At 40.6% G+C, this 21631-nt stretch overlaps 1 protein-coding gene across 1 annotated transcript in view; it reads left to right on the top strand.

Annotated features, from left to right (window-relative positions):
* LOC126176834 (tuftelin-interacting protein 11) overlaps positions 1-21631 on the top strand; it is a 148717-nt gene that overhangs the window by 119062 nt on the left and 8024 nt on the right. The window contains exons 10-13 of the mRNA XM_049924021.1: positions 8928-9124; positions 9401-9622; positions 15357-15563; positions 15668-15816. Of these exons, the coding sequence (XP_049779978.1) occupies positions 8928-9124; positions 9401-9622; positions 15357-15563; positions 15668-15816 (775 nt within the window). The remainder of the gene's footprint in view (positions 1-8927; positions 9125-9400; positions 9623-15356; positions 15564-15667; positions 15817-21631) is intronic.

The following is a 21631-nucleotide window of genomic DNA, read 5'->3' on the forward strand; positions in this document are numbered from 1 at the left end:
GCACGAATGCGTGAGGATTCTCTACCGCCCAGATTCGCACATTGTGTCTGTTCACTTCACCATTAAGAAAAAATGTTGCTTCATCACTGAAAACAAGTTTCGCACTGAACGCATCCTCTGCCATGAGCTGTTGCAACCGCGCCGAAAATTCAAAGCGTTTGACTTTGTCATCGGGTGTCAGGGCTTGTAGCAATTGTGAACGGTAAGGCTTCTGCTTTAGCCTTTTCCGTAAGATTTTCCAAACCGTTGGCTGTGGTACGTTTAGCTCCCTGCTTGCTTTATTCGTCGACTTCCGCGGGCTACGCATGAAACTTGCCCGCACGCGTTCAACAGTTTCTTTGCTCACTGCAGGCCGACCCGTTGATTTCCCCTTACAGAGGCATCCAGAAGCTTTAAACTGCGCATACCATCGCCAGATGGAGTTAGCAGTTGGTGGATCTTTGTTGAACTTCGTCCTGAAGTGTCGTTGCACTGTTATGACTGACTGATGTGAGTGCATTTCAATCACGACACACGCTTTCTCGGCTCCTGTCGCCATTTTGTCTCACTGCGCTCTCGAGCGTTCTGGCGGCAGAAACCTGAAGTGCGGCTTCAGCCGAACAAAACTTTGAGTTTTTCTACGTAACTGTAGTGTGTCGTGACCATATGTCAATGAATGGAGTTACAGTGAATGTATGAAATCGTTTCAATCATTTGTAATAGCCCTGTACAATATAAATTTAATGACCTGAATAGGTTTAAAAATGTTTTAGGGCTGGACTCATCTGAGTCAGACAACTCTATATGTTGAAATTGCCATATACTGCATTTGTTTTGAGTTTTAAAATTTTTCTCATCATTTGTCAAATCCCCCCACCCCCTAAAAAAAACTGTCAGTTATTGCACTCTGCTTGATCAGTCTTATACAACTCCATTCTCCATTTAATGCAGAGGAGTATGAGCGTACATTTATTTTAGAAAATGGTGTGTGTTGTCTGGTAGACATTACAACCCCTACCCACATTTTTCTTCCCATTTCTGCACATTATAGCTGCCAGAATGTACTCATTAGGTATGAAGAAATCTTCTAGATTTTCTATAAGCGAGTGTTCTGAGACACACAATGCATCACATTTTATCCAATAATGTGTTCCTAATACTGTGAATGTTGACCTGCAGGAGGATAAGTAATTAGCATTTTTTTTTCTCTCTGAGCAATCAGGACCCAGTTTTTTTTACAGGAAGCATTGTGTGATGACTCGTACTGTGAACAAAGAAGAATATACGGGTATTTGTGTAGTGTAGTTCTCTGTTGACACATGAAGTTAAATTGCATCTGTGGGGTATTGTAACAACAACTGAACTTTTTGATTGCTTATGTTCTAAGAACACTTTTATATTTTTAATACAGGTGACTGGTTCATTATATGCCACATAATTTGAACCACTTAAATACACAACATAGTTTCTTGCAACATTACTTTTGTTTGGCTGATATCTTCTAGGAGCACGCTCGTTTTTGCTCCCAGTTTTGGGGTTCCAGTAGCTGCAGTGTTGCTATTTATGTCATTACTACACTAGTTAATTTCTTGCTGTGACTGTCCGCAAAAAACACCACATTGTATTTATTGCCGTGTAGATTTTTGTTTGAATTGCCATGTCTTTAGCCAGCAATTTAGTTTCCTGTTGTTTATAAAAGTGTTCGTTGTCGTCATTATTAATACGACAGTCAGTGTCTGTGCTGCTTTTGTGACAGTATGTTTACCTTGGCTTTTTGTTGCTGGTGATACACATTTTTCTTGTTGGAGTTGTTATTTGAAGCACTAGAATCCTTGTTCAGAGTAAGGAGTTTGTTGTTATCAGCATTTTTAGGCACATCATGAACACAGTACATCGGTTTTGTATTGCTCACTTTCTGTTGTAAGTTTTTTTTTTTTTTTTTACTTCTTTGAATTTCTTCATGCGGTCTTCATATTCGAAATGTGTTGTAACTAATTTCCCTTTTAGTGCATTAATATCTTCTTCCTGTGATGCTAAAAGAACTTTAAGAATGCATACAGTGAAGCATTCAGCAGATAGTTTTTCTGTTAATATTTTGTGTGTCTTCAAGAGTTCTCCATGTTCAGAACGTATTGCTGCTAGATCTTCTTTTACCATATTTATTTCCTTTTCCTTTATTGTTAGGGAATCCTTTAAATTGATTTCTACTAAAAGTTTGGCACATGTACAACACTGCCACTGATCTTCATCGTTTATGAATTTGAGATTTATTTTTACGCACTTATCATGATACCAACACTTCGAAACTTCCTGGCAGATTAAAACTGTGTGCCCGACCGAGACTCGAACTTGGTAGCTCAGATGGTACAGCACTTGCCCGTGAAAGGCAAAGGTCCCGAGTTTGAGTCTCGGTCGGGCACACAGTTTTAATCTGCCCGGAAGTTTCGTATCAGCGCACACTCCGCTGCAGAGTGAAAATCTCATTCTGGAAACATCCCCCAGGCTGTGCCGTCCATACCACGTTATTAATAGAACTGTTTTCCTCATACTCTAATCGTTGAACTACTCAAGAATTTCTTGTCAAAATTCGTGTCACTGTCTTTGAAGACTCCGTCCTCCATGGGCAATGATGACCATGATGTTGAGTGCCCCACAAACCGACATCATCATCATCATCATCATCATCCATCATCCATCCTGCACCTGACAATATATGTTATGAGCATGTGGAACTATATAATTTTTTGTGCCTTGATACTTTTATAAGAAAATTTAATGTCTAGCAGCAAATTTAATTAATTCATGTGCTAAACTTACCACCACCACCACCACCACCACCACCACCACCACCACCACCACGATCATCGTCATTGTTATCAATCTGCTTCAAGTTTCAAGTGCTATAAGTATTTTTATTGTACTAGTTGAAATTGATAGAACACAAAATAAATTGTGGTATGATGTAGAATTGTTTGTATGAGGATATGTAGCCACTATCTTACAGAAGAAGAAATGAGCAGTGGATAGATGCGCATACATGATGATATTGATGGCTGTGTGTCTCCCATAGGAGACAATCGCAACACATTCAGGTTTTCAGTAATTTACCCAAATTATTAAAAGTGAATCCCAGAATAGCTCCGTAAAAAAACCCTTGGCCAATGTTCTCTCCATCTTTCTGTCCTTTTCCAAGCTTCTGGTGTATCTAATGATCGTATGTATGGAATATTAAAACCTAATTTTCCTTCCTTCATTTATTCACTCTGATTTGTTGTTCTTTGTCAGACCACACTAACCTCATGTATACATGTACAAGAATGAGCCATCAGCTTTCCCTCCTCATAACCTGCCTTTTCTCATAACCCCCTTAACCCCCTTTGCTCCTAACTCCCTTTGCTCCTGACCTCCCCTCCCTTTTGACCTCCCCTCCCTCCTGGCCTTCCTTCCCTCCCTCCCTCCCTCCCTCCTGGCCTTCCTTCCTTCCCTCCCTCCCTCCTGGCCTTCCTTCCTTCCCTCCCTCCCTCCTGGCCTTCCTTCCTTCCCTCCCTCCCTCCTGGCCTTCCTTCCTTCCCTCCCTCCTGGCCTTCCTCCCCTCCCTCCTGACCTTCCTCCCCTCCCTCCTGACCTTCCTCCCCTCCCTCATGACCTTCCTCCCCTCCCTCCTGATCTTCCTCCCCTCACTCTTGACCCACCTTCCTAACTCTCACTCCTGACCTTCCTCCCCTTCCTCACCTCACTTCTGACCCACCTTCCTAACCCTCACTCCTGAGCTTCTTTCCTAACCCTCACTCCTGACCTTCTTTCCTAACCCTCACTCCTGACCTTCTTTCCTAACCCTCACTCCTGATCTTCTTTCCTAACCCTCACTCCTGACCTTCTTTCCTAACCCTCACTCCTGACCTTCTTTCCTAACCCTCACTCCTGACCTTCTTTCCTAACCCTCACTCCTGACCTTCCTTCCCTCCTGTACTTCCTTACTTCCCTCCCCTCCCTCCCTCCCTCCTGTCATTTCTTCCCTCCCTACCTCCTGTCATTTCTTCCCTCCCTACCTCCTGTCCTTCCTTTCCTCCCTCCCCTCCCTCCCTCTCACCCCTCCCTCCCTCCCTCTCACCCCTCCCTCCCTCTCACCCCTCCCTCCCTCCCTCTCACCCCTCCCTCCCTCCCTCCCACCCCTTCCTTCCTCCCTCCCTCCTGACCTCCCTCTCACCCCTCCCTCTCTCCCTCCTGACCTCCCTCCCTCCTGACCTCCCTCCCTCCTGACCTCCTGACCTTCCTTCCCTCCCTCCCCCTCCATCCCTCCTGTCCTTCCTTCCCTCCTTCCCTCCCTCCCTCCCTCCCTCCCGACCTTCCTTCCCTCCCTCCCTCCTGACCTTCCTTCCCTCCCTCCCTCCCTCCTGACCTTCCTTCCCTCCCTCCTGCCCCGTCCTTCCTTCCCTCCTGACCTTCCTTCCTGACCCTTCCTTCCTTCTCTCCTACCCTCCCTCCTGACCCTTCCTTCCTTCTCTCCTACTCTCCCTCCTGACCCTTCCTTCCTTCTCTCCTACCCTCCCTCCTGACCCTTCCTTCCTTCTCTCCTACCCTCCCTCCTGACCCTTCCTTCCTTCCCTCCTACCCTCCCTCCTGACCCTTCTGTCCTTCCCTCCTACCCTCCCTCCTGACCCTTCTGTCCTTCCCTCCTACCCTCCCTCCCTCCCTCCCTCCCTCCCTCCCCTACCTCAGAACCCTTCCTTGCTACTAATTCTCCCTTTCCTCCGAATCCTTCCCCTCCTCGCAACAATTTTCAATTTACCTCCCACCCCCCCTCCCCCCGTCCTCCTGACCCTCTCACTCCCCTAGTCCATACCCTGTTATCTCATCCTTAATGCTGCCTTCCCCATAACAATGGCCAAATTCTGGCTCTCTTCCAGCTTGAAACCCTGTCCCCAACCTTTGTTGTTCCTTCCCTGCCAACTCCCCTTCCCCTCTCCTAATTCTCATACCCATCCCTCAGATGTTGACTCACTCATCATGCCTTACAACTTTCTTTCTCCATCCTCCCAGTCACTTTCCTTCCCCTTGTGCACGCCGGCCGCGGTGGTCTAGCGGTTCTAGGCGCTCAGTCCGGAACCTCGCGACTGCTGCGGTCGCAGGTTCGAATCCTGCCTCGGGCATGGATGTGTGTGATGTCCTTAGGTTAGTTAGGTTTAAGTAGTTCTAAGTTCTAGGGGACTGATGACCACAGATGTTAAGTCCCATAGTGCTCAGAGCCATTTGAACCATTGAACCCCTTGTACACCTTCTCCCTCCCTCACCTAATGCTGCAGTAATTGGTTTGTTTGTCTATCCACTGCCCTCTTCTTTTTCATTTCAGTTAGGACATTACATTATTAGATCAATGAATTGTTTGTTTGCTAAAGAAAGTGTATTTTCAGTGTGCTTGGTAGGTTTTGACTGCAGAGTCTTATCTTGAATGATGAGAGACAACTCATGTTTCAAAGCAAATTTTTGTTTGTTGTCACAGAATGCTCAGTGACCAGGCTTTGTATTTTTGCTATTGATGGCAGCTAAACGCATTATTTTTGGGTCCTCTGTGTTACAGATAAAATGATTTCTAATTCAATTTCCTGTGTGACATGTCTGTGTTAACATTGGAAAAACTTATTTAAAAATTATTAATATTATTTGAAAGGCACATTTGGAAAAGGTAAGAGACCTCCAGCACCACATCTGTAAAATCTTTCTTTCAAACTCATCTGCAGAGCTGTTCAGTGCTAGTTATTTATTTTTGCTATGTAGGGTGTTAACTAATGTTAATTTGAAAATTTGTATTTGTGGTAATTACTATAATCTCATCATATAAAATTACTATTATTTGTAAGAAGACAACATTGACTGTCTAAAGTTAATGCCAAAAAGGATTCTTTGAAAGAGCATGGCCCATTCTTTCCATATCTCGAATAGTACTCTGTTTCTAACCATTTCGTCTTTAACCGGATTTTAAACACTAGTCTTAGTTCCTTTTGCAATGGCAAATTTATTATATCGTAGTTCGCACCTTGAAGAAAGTGGCAGGAAACTACTGTACTTGATATTACTTTGATTCAAAATTTTTGAAGTAATTGACCTGAAAATACCACTATTTCAGAGGTAATGTAGTGGAGGTAGCAAGGAAGTGAATATAATAGTAAAGATCAATTGTTCCCATTATTCATTATTCAACTTATACTCCTGAAAATACATGCCTCATCCATTGAATCTAATGCAGGCTGGCAAAAAATTTCCTCCGTGTGTTAACAGCAGTGCCTGTCTTGACACATGGCTGAGATTTATACACTCTTGACTTGATATTGGAACGAATTATATGCATGTCATTTATTGCAACTACCTTCCATTTGCTACATCCATGTGTCACTCATAATACATTTGTTAAAATGTTAGAGAGATTGACCAGGACTTACCTTCAGTAGCTGCAATTTTTAGTAGTGTTAACATAAATATTTAAAAGTTGAAAGTAGTGGTCCTAGCTTTTGGACTGTCTTACTGTGTGTTCTTCTTCTTCTTCTTTTAAAAAAAGAAAGATTTGCTGGGGAAAAAGGGAAAAACAAGGGGTTCATTCAGACTGAGTGGAGTGTGATCCACCTTGTTACTGAAAAGGGACATAAAAGATGAAGGGCAAAGTATATGTGGTCAAGAGAGCTCATTGGTAAAGACTCTATCAGAGATGCTAGAAGAAGCAGGGTGAGAAATAAATGTTGATTAAAAGAGGAACAAAACAGAAAAGCGAAAATAATAATGTGTGATTCTTCAGGCTTTGTTGGCTAATTTACAAGTTTCTTTTTTTTCCAGCTAAGTTGTCATATACTCTTTCCACAATATTTCAACAACTTCCCTGTGGTCAATACAGCAAGATAAGATCCCCAACAGTGACAGTGAACTTAGTGCAGCTGCTTCACATGACAACTCTGACCAGTCTTAACAAAGTTCTGTTTATGGTTCTATGGCAAAGTCTTGGGCAGCTAGTCGGTCGTACAGCAGCAGTTTGAAGTCTGTGTAGTAAACCTGGCAGCAGTGCTGCTGTGATGGATCTTCTATTGCCATATGAAGCTTTGTCACATGTTAAGTGCAGATTTCATTACTCTCTTGACTCCAACCAAACTGTGAATACAACATGCCATGTGGTATCGTAGCAGTTGTTGCCAAAATCGTTAAGCAGTAAAGCAATCAAAAGAAATTCCAAACCAACTAAAAGACTATGACAAAATGTGAAAAAGTTTAAGTTCCTTATTAAGTTTGGTTAGGGTATGTGTAACAGGAAATGAAGTGTGCACTTGAGACGACATGAAGGTATCAAGGGAAATTGTCAAAGTATAGTGTAAAGAGAAAATGACAGCTTAAAACCCATAAACTTGTGATGCAACAGTAATGCAGCTAAGGAATAGGAAGAAATACAAAAATAGTGTTGATTAAAGGATGAGTGGATAATGAAATTTTACCTTGTAGGACAAGGGAGTGGATTTTTCTGACATAACTAAAGTACAGGAGATTGAGATTATGAGATGGTGTGTTGGAGAACAAGTTCTTACTTTTGCAATTTTGGGAAATTAATTCTGGTTGGGAGGAACGAATGGCCCTTGGATGTAGCAGCCACTACGGTTTTATCTGGAACATTTGTGATGTTAAAGGAGAACAACACCTGAGAAAGAATAGTGATATATATGTTGGGAAATTGGTGTTGGGGGAAATACATTTTACCGAGCGAGGTGGCGCAGTGGTTAGCACACTGGACTCGCATTCGGGAGGACGACGGTTCAATCCCGTCTCCGGCCATCCTGATTTAGGTTTTCCGTGATTTCCCTAAATCGTTTCAGGCAAATGCCGGGATGGTTCCTTTGAAAGGGCACGGCCGATTTCCTTGCCAATCCTTCCCTAACCCGAGCTTGCGCTCCGTCTCTAATGACCTCGTTGTCGATGGGACGTTAAACACTAACCACCAACACCACCACCACCACCAGAAATACATTTACAATTGGACACGTAGGATTTAGGAAAGCGGGCATTTGTTACGTGAAAGGGGAGTCAGTAATTGAAGTGGAGGTACTATAGTTTCTTGATTGGTTTGATGTATTCTGAGATTAGAATGGAAGCCTCTTTGAGATGGAGGTTAACATCCAATGAGGTATTATGACCAGATAAATTTAAGTTTCCCCCTCTCCCTATCTCTTTAGATCCATCTTTGTGTCTCACTATTTGTTTTTCCATCCTCTCTGAACTGAAACTGACACAGTGTTTATCAGTGTGCTATCATTGACATCATACTCACTCTATAGCCTGCTCTTTGCCTTCACCCATCCTGGTAGCAGGTGGACTACTTCCTAGTCTTTGTGACAGCAGCCCCCCTCCCCTTCCCCTCCTTACTCTCATGCCTTGCCCCTTCCACCTCTTTTTCCAGCTTTCCTCTATCAATCCTTTTCTTCCTCCCTGAAGTTCCAGTAGCTAGACTCTACTTTGTTTTTGTTGGGGTTTCTAAAAATTGCACCTCCTGAAGGTAACTTTATTTTTACTTCAGCTAATTTTTTTTAAGCTGATATTGGGTTACAATTTTATGATGCTAAATGATGTTAAATGGTGATCAACTTTCATCCCTGAGGCACTGGATTAACGTGTAACATGCTGCAGCAAGCAGATTGATGCCAGTTGTATCTCAGCTAAATCTAGGTCGCCTTGCAGAGAAAATTTTCAGAACTATACGTCCCAGGCAGTTTTTCCCCCAAGTGCTGTTCATATGTAGTCAGTGTGTGGTGGTCATAGATGAATGAATTTTGTTTTTTTGGGAGCTATTGTTATTCAGTATAATAAAATTCTACCATATTAGTGTTAATTGTTGATCTTTAAATTTGTTGACTTTTTCAATGCTTCAAAAAGCAGATTATGTGTTTCTTATTCTTTCATTGTGAATACTTTGTTGACAGCACATGGAATTGTCGAGACTGTGAGCCTGTCATCAATCTCCTGGAACTTTGGCTGCCACTGTTGCCAACTTGGGTCTTGGAAAATATCAGAGAGCAGCTAGTTTTGCCTCGTATTCAACGGGAAGTGGAAGAATGGAATCCTGTTACTGATACTGTCCCTATACATGCATGGATACATCCATGGCTGCCATTGCTTGGTATGTAAGTTCACATTGATATAACTGGATCACGATACAGGTACACTTACTGTACTTTTCAGTTTTACTGCTAAATCACCTTCTCTTCAAAGAGTACAGTAATTTTATTTCTTTCATTTGTTCATGAAAAATGAGTCTTTTTCACTTTTAATGCAGTTTTGAAAAGGGTTTGAATTCTCTTTCCTGTTTAAAGAAATTTGTGTATAGTGATGCTTAAATATTCACTCATCATTTTATTGTGTTAGAGATATTATATTCCTTTTATTTTTGCTGCAGGGCATCGTATGGATTCTACTGTGTTCCCTGTCATTCGTAGTAAGCTGAGCAAAGCATTAGTAAATTGGCATCCTTCAGATCATTCTGCAAGGTTGATGCTGCAGTCCTGGAATGCTGTTTTTCCTCGTGGTGATATGGAAGCTTTCCTAGTGCATAATATACTGCCAAAATTGCAGTTAGCATTACAAGAAATGACTATCAATCCACAACAGCAGCAGTACGGTGAGTTGATTTTATAGAGTTTCCTTTTATAAAAATATTAAAATAGCAGTAACATGAGGATGCTCAATGTAAGGCTGTCCTGTTTTAATCATGGCAGCATGATTTTAACATTTAGCATTGGTCTATCAGATTAGGAGACCTAACAGTGCATAGCTGCCTTAGCTTTCATTTGCCGCACTATGTTATGTGGAGAACTCTTGAGTCATGGCACCACATTTAACCTTTTTCTTTTTATTCTCATCCATGATAGTGACATTATTTACAAAGGTTGAAGGGTATAGTATCAAAGGACTTCCAGTAAGTGCTGGACCATAGATTAATGTGGTTGAATGTTCGACTTCACAATGACAACATTTGTTGGGCTACCCTAAATTGTGAATATTTTCTTTTGTTTTAAAAAAGGAATTAAATAACCTCTATTAGACATCATGCTGAAAATGAGCGCGCATTAGGTTGGTGCATAAGTTCATAGTGTTTTTGTTTTGCAATGTTAGTATTCCAAGCAGTGTGTTTATTTATCGATTGTCATTTTTTTATTGGTAGTTCACTGTTGCTATTTGAGTTTACGTATTGTCATTTGTAGATAGTGAGTGGAGCTGTGGTCACTAGAAAATGGAGTGCCAAGTGAAGAAATCAGAACATTTTCAACATCTTTTTTCTGTTTGAGTTCGTTACTGGGGTGACAGCAGTGGAGGCAGCCAGAAACATGTGCACCATTTATGAGGATTATGCCATTCTACAAAGCATGGCAAGAAAATGATTTTCTCAATTTAAGGAGGAAGACCTTCGTGTTTGATGAAGATTGTTTAAGTGCATTAATCCACAATGATCCATGTCAGAGCACTCGAGAGCTGTTAGATTTGATGAACTGTGACCATTGCACCATCATGCGAAATTTGCATGCATTGGGTAAGGTTAAAAAATGGGTAAGGTTCAAAAATCCGGTGCATGCTCTAAGCCAAAATAACAAGAATCAGCAGTTGGACATATGTGCAGCTGTGCTTGCTCGTTATCAATTGGCTCGTGAACAACACCGACGATTCCTATCCTGCATCGACACTGGTGACGAGAAATTGTGTCTTTATGCTAAAATAAGGAAAAGAAAGAAATGTTTGTGCCCAAAGCAGCAACTTACATACAAAGACTTGCATGCATCCACAAAAGAGAATGTTATGCTTCTGGTGGAACAGTGACGGTGTGGTGCACTGTGAATTGCTTCATTGAGATGTAACCATCACTGCTGACATTTATTGTCAACAATTGAAATACCTTGCAGATGCAATCCAAGAACAATGACCAGGAAGACTTCATAAATAATGCCCCGCATTCTGATAAACTGACAAAAAACACTATACAGGAGTTGGGTTGGGAAGTCATTCTGCACCTACCTTATTCACCTGACCTTGTGTCATCTGATTTTAACCTTTTCTGCTCACTGTCAAACAACCTTCAAGCAACTGTCCTTTCTGGATGAAAATGAGCTCTGAAGATGGCTCGACGAGCTCTTTGCATCAGAACCAAGTGATTTCTACAGTCGTGAAATTGAAACATTACCCTAGTGTTGGCAGACTGTTGTAAGTGGTAAAAGAATATGCTATTGATGACTAAAGTCTCTGTTAATGTGTATTTGTTGTGTTTATTAAACTTATGGAAAAACTCTATGATCTTATGCACCAACCTAGTAGGAAGAGATAATTTCATGATAAGTACTTAAAGCGTAATGTGCAGTGCGCTAGTTTGCATTAAGTTAACAACCATGAGCTGTTACTCAGGCAGCCTGAGAGGATTTTTCAGGCGACTGTTTCTCGTGTTGATTTAGCCAATGCTGGACAGGTCCTCAAATTCGTTTCCAAGAATATGTTACACAAGTGGTTAAAATAAGACAATATGCAGAAAAAAGTTTTCATGATTTATAGACAGATGGCTCACACATCTTCCCTTATGTTACCGTGATGACTGTGGCATCAAGAAGAGCATCCAGCACTACATGGGAAAACTCTAGGGAAAGGTGGTTTGATGTGGTGCATGTAAGATTGGATTGTTTTTAGTATGAGGAACAACAAAAGTTGTTGTCATATTGACAAAGTCACAGAGTGGTCTGACATTCTGCCCACCACACACAGACTAGCTTTTCTTTGCCCTCCGAATTTCCGCAATATCATTGTCAGATTCTATGTTCCTTCTGCATACATTTGACCTATTTTACTGCACCTATCCATTTGACCATATCCACTGGAAAATCCAGGATGGAATGTAACAATACTAGAGAAGGGAAGTTGCCACTCACCATATAGCGGAGATGCTGAGTCGCAGTAGGAACAATAAAAAGATTCACACAATTATAGCTTTCGGCCATTAAGGCCTTTGTCAGCAGTAGACACACACACACACACACACACACACACACACACACACACACACACAACTTGCACACATGTCTGCAGTCTCAGAGAGCTGAAACCACACACTGCGAGCAGCAGCACCAGTGCATGATGGGAGTGGCGACTTTGTGGCGGTAAGGAGGAGGCTGGGGCGGGGAGGGGGAGGGATAGTATGGTGGGAGTGGTGGACAGTGAAGTGTTGCAGTTTAGACGGAGGGCAGGAGAGAAGGTGCGGAGGGGGGAGGGGATAAGTAGCGGAAAGGAGAGATGTAGCAGTGAAATGACGGCTGTGTAGTGCTGGAATGAGAACAGGGAGGTGGCTGCATGAGTGAGGACAGTGACTAATGAAGGTTGAGGCCAGGAGGGTTACGGGAACGTAGGATGTATTTCTGGGGAAGTTCCCACCTGCCCAATCCAGAAAGCTGGTGTTGGTGAGAAGGATCCATATGGCACAGGCTGTGAAGCAGTCATTGAGATGAGGGATATCACCGCCACACCCAGTCTTTCAATTTCTTTTTATTTGTCTCCTTTCTGCTACTTATCCCCTCTCCCCTCCACACCTTCTCCTGCCCTCCATCCAGACTTGGTTCTTGTCACCCAAATAGCCTTAATTTACGTTTATTTATTCAGTCTCAGCATTTCTTCACAGTCACTATTCCTTTCTTCACTCCCGTTTAGTTTTCTATATCTTTCATTTTCTGACCCGTCCATTTTCCCACTTTCACCCCACCCTCCCCCACTCCCCTCCAACCTCTTATCACATAAAATGCACTTAGCTCTCCGGTCTTATTAACTCGTCCACAATGTTTTGGCGGTAATCTCTGTCTTGGGTATTACCCTACCTTCCATGTTTAAGATCCTACGTTTTCAAATCTCGTCCGGTGCAGTCCCCAACAATCAGTCTTTCCTTCTCATCACATCTAGTAGATATCCCCCGACCTCGGATTCAGCATGATTTTTCCAAACTCTCCCTGTGTCCTGAACCTCAGCAGTTCTTTTCCTTCAGCCCCCTTTCATCCCTTCTACCAGGAGGAGGAGCCACACTCCAAAAGCTTGCATATTTAATACCTTCGTATGTGTGTCGTCCTGCCACTGCTTGGTGAGTGGATTCTTTTTGTCTATGCAGTTCCATTATATTTTCAAAAAATTGATTATTTTGAGGATAATAAGCGGATAGACTTACAGAAGATGATAGCAGCCAATTATCTGAGCTTCTGTGTATGCTTCTTTTTATTTGTTCTCCATTCTGTTTGGTGTGATCATGCTTTTAATGGCTTGGTTTATTTGTTCAATATTTTGAATCTTTGATGCAGATGTGACTATAGTTATCTTGCAGCTGATAGGGCATGGCATATTGAATGATGTGACAAAATGGTTAAGAGATAGAATTTGTATTTGGGAGAAGCGTGACTCAAATCTGAAGTCTTGCAATTCTGATTAAAGTTGTTTGGGATAACCTAAAATCATACAATTTGTCAACCTCTTCCTATTGACTGACTGGATGAATCCTTTATTTCTTATTGTTGGTGGCAGTACATTGAGACTAGATATGACAGTTGCAAAAGAAAACCAGGTGGTCTGTCTACACCTGACCAGAACATTAACGATAAAATTAAAATAGGTTGCTTACACAAATAACTACGCTTTGGCATTGAAGCAGCAGTGAGGAGTCATATTGGCAAAACGATATTTAAGGAAGAAGTGTAGAGATTAGATAGTTGTATGAAAAGAATGTCTCACACATCTGAATGACAGAAAAGTTGAGCAGTAAACAATGTGTTGGAGGGAAGTAACCTTAACTAACAAAATGTGTCAGCTTAAGTTTCTGTTACGTAAGAAGCTTAGCTTGATGTTTATTAGAAGATAATACTTTCCAGTTGTAGATCTTACATGCAGTGACTGATCTGTTCTCCCTTCATTCCTTTCAGTTTCATTCAATTCACTTCAAGTAAATTTTTGTATCGCTGATTCTGCTCTTTCACGCCAATTACTGCAACTCTTCTCATCTCCGTGATCCAAGATGGCATTTGCCATTCTTAAGATTGCCATCTCTTGTGATTTCCTTTTAATTCACATTCTTCCAACTACTTGAGAATTTTATTCTCTGGCTTTCACGTGTTCATATTTGGTGATCTTAGAATGACAAAATCTTGTCTGTTGGTAGTATTTCATTGCCAGTTACCCTGCTGCACCTTCATGCTGTACATTATTTTACTTGTAATTTAGGGGAAGTTTTCACTTAATCGTGTAATTGTCATTTTTCTGACATGCCTTTCTCTCATTTGCTGGATGAAGGAACATCTGCTTCTGATGACTAATTTTTGTCACCACCTTAACAATTTCATAAACATTAGTTAATGGATGCGAGTGCAGCAGTATTCTTCATCCACAGCAACAAACGCACACATTATTATTTGTAAGTGTTGTTTCTTTCCTATCCTAGTATTGTTGTTGTTGTTGTTGTTGTTGTCTTCAGTCCTGAGACTGGTGTGATGCAGCTCTCCATGCTACTCTATCCTGTGCAAGTATATACTTTATATATTAGGGTTGAACAGAAAGTAATGCACCACATTTTTTTTCTCAGACAAAAACAATGCTCCGAATGCGAAACATGAAGTACTTATTATTTGAAGTCTCCTGAGTGAGTGTGCCAAGTTTCCGTCACTTCCGACAGATAGTGTGGCTGCAGGACAGTTTCAAAATGGCATCTATAGGCAACGTATGTTACAAGCAACATGCCATCATTGAATCTCTCACTGCAGAGAAAGAAACTGTGGGGAATATTCACAAATGCTTATGCAAGTCTATGGAGCATCTGCTGTTGACAGAAGTACAGTTAATCACTGGGCACGGAGGGTGAAGTCATCAAAAGGCAGTTCGATGGAGCGCCACAATTTGCAGAGGTCAGGGAGACCATCCACGGTTATCACAACTGACAGCCCTGACCTAGCCGCCTTGGACTTCCTCTTGTTTGGGCCATTAAAGGATGCTATTCGTGGAAGACTTTTCAGGATGATGATGAGGTGATTCACACAGTGAAGCACTGACTCCACCACCAGACAAGGATTAGTACCAACTGGGCATACACTCCCTTGTTTCGTACACTCCATAGTTTCACGCTGGAAGAAGGCTATAGAACAGGATGGAGATTACGTGGAAAAACAGCGTGTGTTCATAAGACACCATTCTTTTGTGCATGTAATTCTCATTATGTTCAATAAAGAAGAAAGAAAAAAATGTGGTGCATTACCTTCTGGGAAACCCTCGTATGTCACACACGTGTTATGTGCTCTTTGACGGTTCTGTTACTAATCTCATTCAACTTTATTAAGTATTTTTGAATTGTTTTTCAGATCAGTGGAAATGGGTCATGGATTGGCAAGATCTACTACCAACACACACGATGGCCACCCTGCTGGAGCGATTTTTCTTTCCCAAGTGGCTGCAGATACTGACATTGTGGTTGAGCCATAATCCAAATTATGAAGAAGTGACAAACTGGTACACTGACTGGAAAGGCATGTTATCTGAGAATTTACTTATACAGCCTGGAATTCAGGGTAAGTCCCAGATGCTAGCATTGTGAAGCAATGCTTTACTTAGCTTTTACCTATTCAGCAGGATTTGTCAGTAAGGAAGTACGTTTCTTTCCATATCCCTGTAGAACAGTTTAGGAGAGCACTGGAGATGATGAACAGAGCAGTATCAATGCAGTCGCAACCATCATCCCAGCCAGGTGCTGTAGAATCTGTCTCGTACCTCACCAACATCGAACAGACCCCTGCTGCTCAGCGTGGGAAGGAACGGATGGAGGTTTGTGTCATATAATTGATACAGTTATTATTATTTTACATACCAGAACCATAATATTTATCTATCTTTGGAACCTGGTGTACTTTAGAAAAGAATAATGTTTGGCATAGTGTTGTTTTCTCTCCCTTGTCTTACTTATTTATTTAAAACCTCTCCCCTCAGTTTCTCCCTCATTATGTTTCCAGATCCTTAGTATGTAGGGCTGTTGAGCTGATGATTACCTGAGCATTGTAATTGAAAAATGTAATGTATTCCCTGTTAGTAACATGGGAGTGCCATGATAGTTGCAGCTTGGTGTCAGTCATTATACTATCATTAAAATAATGCAGTAAATTTCAAACGCACAAAGAGACAACATTCTGTTAAAATGAAATAGAGCCTAAAATAAATTATTACCACTTTTTTTTCTTTGGAATAGTGTAGGCTTTAGTCCTCCCTTTGGATCTGTAGGAGGGAAGTGCCTAGGGAGGGCCAACCATGAGAAAACGATTGAATAACCAATGAAAGGGTAATATTCTATGAGTGGGAGTGTGGAATGTTAGAAGTTTGAATGTGGTAGGGAAATGAGAAAATATGTTGACCGAAATGCAAAACGCAATCTAAACCTAGTGGTGTGATCAGTGACGTGAAATGGAAAGAAGACAAGGAATTTTGATCAGATGAGTATAAGGTAATATCAACAGCAACATAAAATGATGTGACGGGGGCAAGATTTGCCATGAATAGTAAGGGCAGAGAGTGTGTTACTGTGAACAGTTCAGTGATAGGATTCTTCTCATCAGACTTGACAGCGAAGCAGTGCCAACAATACTTCAGGAATATATGCCTGCCTTGTAAATGGAGGATTGAGGACAATGTTGGGTGAGGAGGATGGGAAGAGGGGGGGGGGGGGGGGGAGATAGAGAGAGAGAGAGAGAGAGAGAGAGAGAGAGAGAGAGAGAGAGTACAAGATGAACTGTAGTGGAGTAAGCAATGGAAGAGAGGTAGGAGAGTATGGACTCAGGAATAGAAATGGGAGAGGAGAAGGACTAATTGAGTTCTACAGTAAATTTCAGCTTGTAATAGTGAATTCACTGTTCAAGTATCACAAGAGGAGAAGTTACACTTGGAAAAAGGACTGGAGACATGGAAAGATACCAACTGGATTCAATGTGTAAAGAAGAGGGATGCTGAAGTAGTGAGGACTGATGAGGAGCTTTTGAAGTTTAAGACTGTAGGTAATGCGACAGTGAATACCGTAGTAGGCAGTTCAATCGAAGAGGAATAGATGTCTAAAAATGGTAACCCTAGAATAGAAAGTGGACAGACAAATATAGGAACAGGGAAGGTAAGAAGCAATGCAAGGCAAAACAAAAAGTAACAGAAGAAACACTTAAATTACTCAATGAAAGGAGGAGGTCACAGATGTTCAGAAAAAGGAAAGGAATATGGCAATATAAGTCAATTAGGAATGAAATAAATAGGAGGTGCAGGAAAACCAAAGAGAAATAGATTCAGGAAAGAATGGTTTAAGTATATAGAAAAGTCAAAGCAGCCATCATAAAGAAAATTAAAAACAAAAACAGTACAAGAGGAATTCCATTGTTAAACACAGTTGAAGAATGCAAATAGGTGGAAAGAGTGTATTAATGGATTCTATAAAGGGGAAGAACTGCTGACATGGTCGAAAAAGAAATGGGAGCTAATATGAAAGACAAAATTGATGATATGTAGCAGAAATGAGATTAGCAATATGTTTATCATGAAATTTTGGGTCCACGATTTCATGAAATGAAGGAATTCTGCTCTCTTAGAAACAAATTAACATTGTATAAAGCATACAAGCACAGGAGAAAATGGCATTTTGGGGTAGTGAATCATGGGCACTGAAAAAACCAAAACAGAAGGGAATCATCATTTGAGATGATGTGCTACAGAAGAATGTTGAAAATCAGATAGACTGATATGGAATGAGGAAGTTCTCCACAGAATTGAATTGGCATGGAAGAAAATGTGTGGAAAACATTGGCAAGAAGGGAAGACAGGTTAATAGGACATCAGGGAATAACTTCCATGATGTTGGAGGGAGCTGCATAGGGGAAAAACTGTAGTGGAAGACAGATATGGGATATATCCAGTGAATAATTGAGGATGGTGGGTGCAAACTGTCCTCTTGAATTGAAGAAATTGGTGCAGGAGAGGAATTTGGATTGTGCCGTATCAGACTGATCAGAAAAGTGATTGCTGTGCCCAAGAAAAACAGAAGTTTCAATATGATTGTCAGTATCCCATAAATTAAAGCAAGATTGGCACAGGAGAGGAATTTCCATTGTTCCATATCAGACCGATCAGAAAATTGATTGCCCCACCCAAGAGAAACAGAGGCTGTAATATGATTGCCAGTATCTCATAAATTAAAGCAATCTTACTAAGTGATAACTGACCTCTATTTTGTGTTGACCTGTAGTACATATAACCTATCATTTCATACGTTGGTTGTGGTGTTGGTAGTGGTCTTCAGTACGAAGCTTGCTATGCTTGTTCATCCAGTGCAAACCTCTTCAAATCTGTATAACTACTCTAACCACCATCAATTCTGATGTGTAATATAGTCTGGCCTTAATCTCCCTCTACAATTTCTTTCCCCCTTCCCTCCTCCACACTTAATTGAGCCACAAATTTTTTTTTCTTCCCTGATTGAGTCAGTATTTCTTCAGTAGTAATGCATTCTTCTGTCGCCCGTATTAAAAAGCATCTGCTCTCTTCTTGTCCTAAGTGTTTGTCATCCACATTTCAGTTCCACAAAAGGCTCTACTCCAGACAAATAATTTCTGAGGGGGGGGGGGAGGGGACAAAAAAAACTATGTTTGGCATATTTGGCAGGGAATCCCCTTTTGGGGAGTTCGGCTGCCTCGTGCAAGTCTTTTTATTTGGCACCACTTTGGTGACTTGCATGTTGATGATGATGATGAAATAATGACCACACAATACCCAGTCCTCGAGTGGAGAAACTCTTTGACCCAGCTGGGAATTGAACCTTGGTGCTCTGCATGACATTCAGCTGTGCTGACTGCTCAGCTTTGGAAGTGGACACATCCAGAGAAGACTTAGTAACACTTAAATTTATATCTTATGTTAATAAAAATACGTTTAATAAACAAATTTCCTAATATATTTCTTTCAGCATCACTTGATTTAATTCAACTATATCCCATTATCCTTGTTTTACTTTTGTTAATGTCGAGTCTTCTAACCTTTTCGAGACTTTATCCATTAAATAATGATAACCCTCAGCAAATGAAATGTGCTTCTTTGTAAAACTAAAATGTAATCTCTATATGGTCTAATGTTATTTGATCTTAATCTGTTATAGCTATTAGCCTATGGTGACAGTAATCAAAATGAAACTGGAGTTCTATCTACTAGTAAAATACTCTCCTCTGTCACAAATAATGTTAGTATTCATTTTAGTTTTTCAAAACAAGATGTATTAATCTTGATGGAGGTACTGCGATCATTACTTGAAGTGTCCGAATTCAGTCTCAGTATCTCATTTGTTTGTTTCCATGTGACTGGTTTTGGGCGAGCTGCCCATCTTCAGATCATTTATTATAGTTACAGAGCAACCTTTTGAATGTGGAACTCAGTGTGTACTGTCATAACAGTGACTGTCATGACAGTGAACTCTCAGTTCCACATTCAACAGGGTACACTGTAACTGTAACAGATGGTTTCAAGATGGGCATCTGGCCTAAAACTGGTCGTATGGAAACTGGGAAAGTGATCTGAAAACTGAATTTGGACACTATTTTAGTTTAATTTGTAATAGCATTTAGTAACAGAGTGAATATTAAACACTGTACCTCAGACCAAACTTATACAAGTACATTAACATGTAATATTGGAAAACTGCATCCAGTTTTTGTTCTTTAAATGCCAAACAAAAAGACATTGTATATTTGAAGCAGAATGTAAACAGTTTTTCCTCCTTACATGAGTCCATTCAGTTTATTGAAGTTAACTTTCTGAAAACATGCTTGTCTGGAGGAGTATTGCCTCATTATTGACAACACAGGCATTGCAGTATCACAAATAATTGCTGTTTCACTTCTTACACATAGTAAATTAAAAAGAACCCTTTCATATGACTTCATCAGAATATCAGCCAATGTTTTCTTTGCTACAGTTTTGGTGGTTGAATGACTTGACCACTTGTCACCAAGAAATCAGCCTCACTGTTAATTCTCAAATTATCTTCATTATCATAATCACTCCATCTTCATTTTGTTTTGTTTTTATGCCAAGGGGTCTGTTAAATGAATAATTAATCTAATCTATCATGGATACCTGTTGTTATATCAAAGTTACATTGTAAAGTACTCATAAAAGCAGTAGTTTCTTCCTAGTCACATCCAACAGTTAGCCCATCATCAACAGATATTGCTACACAGCCTATTCTCATTGTGTTCACAGTAAAACAGCCAAGGATCTGCAGCACTTAAAAAAAATTGAGGACATTTAACTACCACCCACTTTTGAAAAAATTGACATAATGGCCTGGGATATAAAATCTGCAGTCACTGGTTTTAAAACATATTATCCATCTTGATTGGATTAATTTTTTTTTTTTAAATGATCGGCTTCATTTCAACATGAGCCATCCTCGGATCTGCAGGCAGACCTGTATACTGATCTGAGGATGGTTCATATTGAACTGTAAATGGTCATTTTAAAAAGATAAAGCCATGACTGTGGATAGTAAATCTGTTTTAAAACACACGCATTGCGTCTCTTAAGGGATTCCAGTTCTTCATTAATAGCTTGCATGCATTTTCTGTTCTCAGTTGACTCCAAAACTTCAGAAAAATAGTTCAGATTGTTATGTTTGTATGTATCAACTTTTGTTACCATCAGGAATTCACCACTTTTCATCCAGGCTAGTTTTATTCATTCTGTTCTGTTTCCCAGTTTATCATCTTCAGAAAATTCAGAAGCTTCGACTTTTAGGAATTTTGTGGCTTCTTTGTTACAGTCACTTGCTACTTGACTTCCTTCAGAATCAAGTGTGCCACATTGTCCTTCATTATGACTTCTCCCAGAAGCAGAGTGCCTATGACATTTACCTTCTTCTGCTTTGGGTACCAAGTCTGACTGTTTCAGATCTGGGAATTCTTGCCAACAAACAACAAATTCAACATGATCACTACAGAAGCTACAAACTGCTTCTGGTTTAAATTTTACAATAAGATTTAAGACTAATTTCCTTTTGGAAGGAATTCAGACTCTTTAAATTTATCTTTGTCATTGACGTACCTAACAAGGTGTCCAAAAGCAGCCTGTCATCAAACTTTGAATGGAAATATTTGTTTATAAGAACATAACATAACATAACTTGGGAAGGCAGGGGAACCAGATCTGTCATTGACTATATAATAACAGATCAGGAATTCAGGAAGGCTGTGAGGGACACACGTGTATTCAGGGGATTCTTTGATGACACTGATCATTATTTAATCTGCAGTGAAATTGGGATTGTGAGGCTGAAAGTGCAGGAGGTCAGGTCCATATGTAGGAGGATAAGAGTGGAGAAACTTCAGGATAAGGAAATCAGGCACAAGTACATAACAGCGATCTCAGAAAGGTACCAGTTAGTTGAATGTAGTCAATTACAGTCATTGGAAAAGGAATGGACAAGGTACAGGGACACAGTACTAGAAGTGGCTAAAGAATGTCTTGGAACAGCGGTGTGTAATAGTAGGATGAAGCAAACAGCTTGGTGGAATGATACAGTCAAGGCAGCCTGTAAAAGGAAAAAGAATGCGTATCAAAAATGGCT

Source organism: Schistocerca cancellata, chromosome 3, assembly GCF_023864275.1.
Source record: "Schistocerca cancellata isolate TAMUIC-IGC-003103 chromosome 3, iqSchCanc2.1, whole genome shotgun sequence".
NCBI lineage: Eukaryota > Metazoa > Arthropoda > Insecta > Orthoptera > Acrididae > Schistocerca > Schistocerca cancellata.